We start from the raw sequence: 8,391 nt of genomic DNA on the forward strand, positions 1-8,391 counted from the left end.
ATTATTGAGAATGCGCAGAGTGTCGGCCACATTCGTTTAGTAATAGGACCGTAAAAGAAAGAAGGCATGCATTAGCAAAACAAGTGAAGCATGTGTCAAAGCTGACATCAAATTCGTCAAAGGAATATGAGCTGATAAGTATCACACGTTCGAGGCCTATACACTTCACCATAATGGAATTGTATCACTCGCAATAGCCTTTTGAAGTACATTAAAGAAATAGTCTCATGTTTGTGTATCAAATCTTCGATTAATTGTAAGACTATCGAAAGCTTGGTTTGGTTCAACACAACTGGGAATCACCTTCCTAATTGCTCAGTTGTGTAGGCAATAAAGCCGTGGTGGAAGACATGATGTATTGGAAAATCAGGTTATTGCAGTACCAATAGTAGTGCTATTTAACAAAATGTTCATAATTTCTATGGGGATAAATACAAAAAATTTGCACATTCAAAGTCTTTCCCACCAAATTTCTGAAATATTTACATATTCATAGAAATCAAACAACTGAGAAATCTCCTGAATATTTCAAGAGATCAATATCTTGAAAGTGTCTTGCAAAATATTCAGTAATATCATTGCTTGATTAAGCCACAAACATCACAAAAAAATAACTCAAAAAATAAAAGAACACTACAAATATTCAATGGCATGATCCTATACTGATGTGTGCTTTAGAGTTTTGTTCCACAATCTATGTTGCAGGATCAGATCCCCATTCCAAATTTGAGAAAGGCAACTGGTGCCTCTTCATAGATTGCACAAACTTGTCCTCGCCTACCTAACTGCTCAGAGGTCAGAGTTCACTATGAATTAGTTCCATCCATACTCCTAGTTGCTGAACACCTAATCTTAACTCATACTATTGTATTATCATTCCATCGAAGACGAAGTGTCAACCAAGCAAGGGGATACTGAATCTCCCTTTCAGGCATCAGAACTTACCATACACAAACAACTCTATGTTAACACAAAAAACAATACTTTCCCCGTATACCCAGGTGATTTTCTATCCCAAGGCCCCATACTTAAATATAATCCAATAAATCCAATATAATCACCTAAATATCTCATCTTTAGAAAGCTTAGGAGTTTCAGGTTTACGGCCAAACTCTACTTTCTGGAGGATACTGAAGTGATAATCCATGCTTCATTAAATCATTACAAAAACAAAGGTACAAACCAAGCTGGCCTACCTCAAAAACCACATTACTGGAGCAGCTAGAGTTATTACGCCATACCTCAAGTAATGGGCACCAAGGCATGCAATCGACGACTAGAACAAACAAAACATGCTCCATTTTGAACCAAATGCATTGAATAGGCATAAAACGCTTCTTTATTATGGATAAAAATCAACTCTTTTTCCATGGAGTAAGCAAGAGATGCATTACTTCCATCAGTATCCAGCACGTCCTCTACCAGGGAGAGGTTTAAAATAACCCCTATGACTAATCTGAGTAATAAGCTGCTTGAGAACCTTCCTCGATACTGAGTAGATGCTCCTCCACAAGCCCTCTCCTAGTAAAGCAATCAGAGCATGGCTGCTTGGAAGACCAGGTAACACCGACAAGAGTGAGAGGAAGTGGAGAGAGAATTTTGCATTAGTGATCAACTATCAAAAATAGGGATTGCCCAGAGACATCTCCATGAGAAAGCACAGGGAGACCATTAACAAGATTCTTGCAACTAATAACCAAATATCTACAATCTTCACCACTATTCCCCACGAGTTTCGCTTTCCAGTCTATAATTCTCTGCCCTTTCAGAATCGCTGCACGAATTCAAATGCCAAGGTTCCTCAATTATTGCTTTAAAAACAAATCTTGCTATCAGAGACTGCGACTTCTAGCATTGCAGATAATGGGAAACTCTTCAGGATTTTGTCCTGTCCCATTCTTTACCCTCCCTTCCTGAACCAAAGGGATCAACCCACCCTATCTGCTCTTTCCATCTTCCTAATCCCCTCCTAGTGGCCAAGATGGCCTTCCCTTTTGACCCCCACCTTCCCAAACACATACACACAAACAAAAAATCATTGCCTTCCCTTTTCTTTCAGTAGCATACATGTCCAACAAGGTGCAGAGAGATGTATACTCCATGTGGCCATTGTTGACAATCAAAACAACAAAAAGTATGAAGCACCGCCTCATCGCATCCACGTCAACTCTGTCAAGCTGCAAAGCATGGGGTAGAGTACCATCAATCTGCAAAACAAGGGGCAGAGTACCTGGCCACCTCACAATTGACCTGCAACATTAAGCTCCTCCTTGATATGCCACCTCCCAGAAAACATTAAGAGCATCTTAGCCCCAACATAATCACTGGTATCATCATTTGCAGAAAAGTTGACATCATCCTTCTCCATATGCATCTTGAGCACCACTAGAGCTGTTAGGAAAAATGTTTCATGTGACTAACATAAAAGGAGGAAATCACACTTTGGACTAACAAATTTTCCTGTAAGCCCTCCTACCTAAAAACTCCATCTGGCACTTCAAGCACTGATTCCCAAGCAGGTGATGCCTCACCAACCCCCAGAAGAGATAACCATACTTCAAGAATGACCTATCAAGAAACAGACATTGGATAATGCCCTCACTGAAAGAAAATTTGAGGGAAAAACTCCACCTACCAAGATTTGAATAAAGATGGATGGGATGAGAAACATGGATCTAAGAAAAGATAATCGGCACTGCAAATCAACAGGCTTTGTGGAAACCTCAATCCCTAGAAAATGGTTCAAGGGTTCAAGATGCCAGCAATGGAAGGGATCCGACAAACATAACACAAACCAATCTGCAAAGTCTCTCTACCCCCTTATCATCACTTCAAATTGTTGAGAGCCAAAACAGCTCATCCATTAGCCTAGACCCAAGGAAGAGGATGTGGTTCGCTACTCAGGCAGAGTGGGAATGGAACTGGCAATCACAAATAAAGATTATAAACTCCACTTGGATTGCAGCCCTTAAAGTCATAAAGGTCCAAGACCAGATACTTTCCACCTGGATGGAGGATGAAACCCCTGATCGAACTGAAGTTGAGCTCCCCCATCCAAATCCTAGTTAAGTGATATGATGCACCACCCACCGCACCATACAGACGAAAGTGTAGCACGATTTATCACTCGAATTACAAGGCATTGAGCTAGACAGAGAAATGATTCTGGTCAGAAATGCTGGCAATTAAAAAAACAAAAAAACACAATTAAAGAGTCGCATAATTTATCATTAAAATTACAATGCAGTAATCCAGATAGAAAAACTGTTGAAGTTAGAAGTGCCGACAAAAGAAAACAAGCCAATAAATGGTCATAACAATTGACTTCAACTACAAATGGATCTGGCATAGCACCAGATCGGTGACCTTCCCTATAGCAAGAGTCTTGAAAATCAGGTTTCTCAGGGTCAAAGCACAGCTCATAACTCATGGAGCTTACATTGAAGAAAGCAGCTCAACCATGGATTTAATCATTTCCAAAAGAAAGGTCATAGCAATTAAACTAGATTATCGTCATAGAAATCAAAGGGTGAAATTTCAATTGTATAATGAGGAAAAACGAACTTTTATAACACTCGATAGGCAACTTCACTGTATCATCACTATAGACAGCCCTTTAAACTCATGATTTTCAATGTCACGATCTATTATTGCTATGTACCAAATATCAAATGAAAGATCCCCAATAACAGATTAACAAAATCAATAAATAAAGCCATTAGACTAATTTTTTATGACATTTGACACAAAATGTGTCACGGATTATGGCTTCCCTGTAATAGATGGGCATTTCTTTTTCCTTCTGCCTATGTACTCCTTTCTGCCCCAAAATATTCAATAGTTCTTAAAGAACATTCAAATTATCCGCACCAGTAGAACCAATAGTACGATCCAAATTTTATCAAACATCAAATATAAGGAAAAAAAATAAGTTACCTTCTAGGAATTCCATTTGGAGTAGCCAGCAATCCATTTGCCACTTGTGGTATTGGAGCAGGTGTAACAAGGTTTGTACCAACTATTTCTATTTTCATTGGCTTCCCATCAAGCTGCACATTGTTGTATCGCTTCACAGCTGCTACAGCATCTGCTCGCCTTGAAAAGACAACTTCAGCCGTACCCTAAAATATAATTATTCCTTAACCTTTGGAAGCAGCAAAAAAATGCTTTCATGAACTAGACAAGGATATCTTTTTTGTGTACCTTTGACCTTCCACTCCTGTCATAGTGAATGGAATATCTTTTCAGATCACCAACCTCTGAAAATAGTTCCTGGACCAACAAAGATAAAAAAATGAAGAGATAACCCTGGCAAACTATAAGCATAACCATGTTTCTTTCTCAAATAGCAAACAAGAATCCGGGAAGCCCAAAGCAATTGAATGGCAGGCAAGCATCAATACAAACAACTTGTAATTAATTCTCTTCAATAGGTGCATGAGTTCAACACCTATAACCTACGAAGCAACCAGTAATAGCAAAGAGTAACCACCTCTAGACACCACAGGTAATGTACCTTAGCTGCCAAATGTTGGAAGCAGCACACTCTTGTCAATCATTTATTGGATGAGATGTACGCACATACCATTATGCTCTTTGCTATTTAGAAAGTACGTACCCAAACAAGAGATTCAATTACCCTATAGAGATGTCTGTACAGATGATATATTCTTAAAACCAGGAGAGAAAATTGTGTGGATCATTGTCAAATAAAACACAAATTAAAGTTTGCTACTAACATCCATTGAACAATGATAAATTTTTTATATAAGGAAGCTCTTATTCATATGATAGCAGACACACATACAGGTGGTGAACTTACACCTGGACTAGTCAGACAGGGCCAGGTTGCCCTGCTCATCGGCAGGCTTAAACAAAACAGAATAAAGTAACACAACAAGATACCATTAGGCTTTGCTGAGTGGTAGACACTCATGGTTTGCAAGTTAGAGGTTAAGGGTTTGACCATTGAAGTTTATCCCAGTAAGCAGACTAAGCTGAACTACCTCTTATACGTCCCTTAGACTTCACTTAGTGATAGAGATTCCAGTTTGGAGTGGGAACTTCAGGTTTCAAACCCTTAAGTTTGTCCCCCAAAAAATATTAAAAACTAAAACCCCAAAAAAATTTATCCCAAAAAAACCAATCAATCTGACCCACTCATTTTCATAATAATGCGAAAATGAAAGGTAAGTAAACACCCCCAAAAAAAAAGGTGCCAAAGATGGAGAAGGACCACAAAACCAACATACACAAATTACAAAACCAAAGGAGAAGACCAAACACAAAGACTCCACAGCTACCACAATGAGCTAGATAATCTGCCTTCGACAATATTGGGAATTAATCACACCATATATTAAGACATTAAGACATTAGGCTGTAACCAGGTTGTGTAACCCTATTTGGGTTTTAACAATGGCAAAACCAGTGGTCATATTAACTTCAGATGAGAAGGGTCCATCTACAATACGCCCTCCAAAACCAATATCACAAATTCACTTCAGTCAGTATGGGAGTTTCTCAAGGCAAGTGAAACAACTGGGAGGATTCAGGTGTTTAGAACGAATGTTAGGAGTGCTGTATGCCAATAGTTTAGAAAGATGGGGAACAAAAAAGTATGTGAACACTAGATTGCCTATTTGAATGGGGATTTGATGACATTAAACAAAATGAACGCTCCAATAAACAAAAGAGCCATGATACTCTGAACTACATTTTGAAACCTACTAGCGCTCCCTCAATCTTCACACCACCTTGGGTCAGGTAAAAAACGATCATGGTCCAAGGAAGAATCTTTGAGGGAAGAGGTGACAGCAAATGTTCAATATAATCTGAAGTATGATAGAGCAATGGGACCACATCAGCTGCTTATCCTCCCATGGTCCACCAGCGTCGTGAGCCCCACATCCAAAGCACAGCACACCAACAAAAAGGAAATCAAATATGGGATAAACTGGGGCACCCATAGTGATGAAAGATATGAATATAATCTTGAATGATGGCAAAAGATCTCTCTCTCAATCATACACAGCAAAGCCTCCATAAGATAGAAAACCAACTAAGTTCGCATATCAATCAACTCAGCAAAAAGAAGAAATCCACACTGTCGCCATGGTAGTTCTAAGAGGAGGGAGATAAAGGATTGGATAAGGATTGTTGGGAAGATAAATGAAGAACAATAGTATCACTGTATAAATTGCTTTTCACCACAATTACGAAAGGAAACTCATACTACATAAGATTAGCCAAGGTTATTTTGGAACAAAATCCTACATGGGCCAGTTTTCAGTAATAAAGTTCCATATCTAATATTCACCCAAAAATAAAATGTTCCATATCTAATAGTTCGCAAGGCAAATAACCATTTATTTTAAAGTTCAAATTGAAAATAAACATGGTAGCATACAAATGCAAGATGCTAATAGAACCCACTCAGAAGGGCAAATGAAAAAAAAAGTAAAGAACAATAAATTTATAGTGAAATAACACATCCTTCACAGCCAAAGAGAACATAAAGCCACAATTTCATCAATGATAATTAAAATTACAGTTGTGGGAATGGTAATATAAATATTAACATTCCAATTAATAATGATTATTATCAGCATATGACATAGTGATCATACCTTAATGTCCTCGTTCGAGACTCCATAGTCAAGATTAGAGATGTAGAGCTTGGTCCCCGTCTCTATGGCTGAAGGCCTAGCAGCCTGCACTCCATATGGACCCACAGGGTCCGCAAACAAATCATGCTGCCAAGTAGTCTCTGGTGCTGCCTGAAATGCCTGAAATATCAAGTAAATGACTAAATAAAGGAAGATCACAATTGAATAAGAAAACATAGAAAGCAACTTCACATGACTATATAATGAAGAAAAGGAAGCCAAAAAAGCAACCTACATCAAATATTTAAATAAAATAAGCATAGGGAGATTAAAATCTATTAAGAAAAAGAAAAACACGTGACCGAATAATAAATAAATAAATCAAATCCGAAAGATAATTTTTTCAGAGATCCAACTTTTAATTTTCCTTAATTCAGTAATTTCAAAAAAAATAAAAATTCCTTTAGTGAGCGTAGGCATAAGCAACTATGTATATACCATTAAAGAATAAAATAACTAACTAAAAGAGATGAGAAAAAAGGGCCCCTTTTCAAGAAATCCCAAATTCCCAACTTTAGATTCAAGAAAGAGCAGAGTGACACAACATAATAAGTAAAAAATAAAAGTACATAAGTAGAATAAAGGCAAAAAATATCATTTGCATAAACCGTAACCTTGATATGTGTACTTCATTAAAAAACCAACTAAATAACTAAAATAGAGAAAAAAGTTTTTTTTGCAGAAACCCTAACTTTAGCTCTCAAAAATAAAGTGAGACTAAACAAGCTAATAGGTGAATGTCATTACAGAACCAAATGAAGAAATAAAAGACAGGCAAAATACCATAGTAGAAACCTTAAAATCAATTCTCCCAGGGAGAGAGAAATATGCAACAAGCTAACAGGTTAATACTATCACAGAATCAAACAAAGGAATAAAATAGAGCCAAAATACAATTCACAAAAAACTGAATCCCTTTTCCCGTGGAGTAAGGCACTGCAAACTCATGAGAGAACACTATCACATGATCAAAATCACGTAAACAAAAATAAACTAATTCAAGCAATCAGAAAACCTAATTTTACCTTTCCCATAGAGTACGGAGCAGCTCTATTTGCAGTGCGATTCTGAATTCTTCGAACTGGACCAGAGGTTCCACCTCTGTTTCTTCCCCTCATAACTCCTCCACCTCCTCCACCACCTGATTTCTTGTTGTTCTTGATCAGATCGTCAAGGGACATATCCAACGCACTGGACATCTTTCCAAACCTAGATTCAAACACTACCTTCTTCAGAAATCCTATATATGGAATCAGGAACCTAATAAAACTCACAAAACACCACCTAAAACCCTAATAAAACTCACAAAACCCTAGATATGGAATCAAAAACTCTAATAAAACTCACAGGGGATGAAGCTCAAAACCTTGTGGTTTTGATGGAGCTCTCACACCCTTTCTTTTAAAACCCTAACAATGGAAATAAAGGACTGGTTTGGACGAAGGAGATAAGAAAAAGAGGACCCGAAAATTAGGGTTTCGGGGGCTTTGAAGGGCTACAAGGTAGAGATCACCTGAGTTGTGTGTATACGCTACTGTGTACACCCTGGAGTACATAGACTGGTCATCCACACATATTGATGAGGGCGGCCAATGATTGACGGCCCGTGTTATCCTACACCATCCATCCTATATTACCACTTATCAAATAAGTGCATGTTTGGGTACTTGGATAAGAAATATGGAATATGCATGTCCATTGTTTAGATTGTCCGGAAGATACA

The 8,391-nt window shown here is 37.9% G+C and overlaps 1 protein-coding gene across 6 annotated transcripts in view; it reads right to left on the reverse strand.

Annotated features, from left to right (window-relative positions):
• LOC18435950 (RNA-binding (RRM/RBD/RNP motifs) family protein) overlaps nucleotides 1-8,072 on the reverse strand; it is a 34,127-nt gene extending 26,055 nt beyond the window's left edge. For 2 of the 6 annotated variants that reach the window (XM_088874626.1, XM_006845980.4), the window contains exons 1-5: nucleotides 8,016-8,072; nucleotides 7,694-7,877; nucleotides 6,630-6,788; nucleotides 4,204-4,272; nucleotides 3,937-4,121 (exon numbers count right to left, since the gene is read on the reverse strand). In XM_088874626.1, coding sequence (XP_088730752.1) covers nucleotides 3,937-4,121; nucleotides 4,204-4,272; nucleotides 6,630-6,788; nucleotides 7,694-7,867 — 587 coding nt within the window. In that variant the 5' untranslated portion in view covers nucleotides 7,868-7,877; nucleotides 8,016-8,072. Of the gene's footprint in view, nucleotides 1-1,241; nucleotides 3,148-3,936; nucleotides 4,122-4,203; nucleotides 4,273-6,629; nucleotides 6,789-7,693; nucleotides 7,878-8,015 lie in introns of all 6 variants that reach the window. The other 4 variants (XR_016061400.1, XM_088874625.1, XM_011625751.3 and 1 more) reach the window with 4 other exon arrangements.
• Nucleotides 8,073-8,391: the final 319 nt, after the last annotated feature.

This window comes from Amborella trichopoda, chromosome 8 (assembly GCF_054954075.1).
Source record: "Amborella trichopoda isolate Santa Cruz 75 chromosome 8, AtrichopodaSantaCruz75HAP2 v2.0, whole genome shotgun sequence".
Taxonomy (NCBI): domain Eukaryota; kingdom Viridiplantae; phylum Streptophyta; class Magnoliopsida; order Amborellales; family Amborellaceae; genus Amborella; species Amborella trichopoda.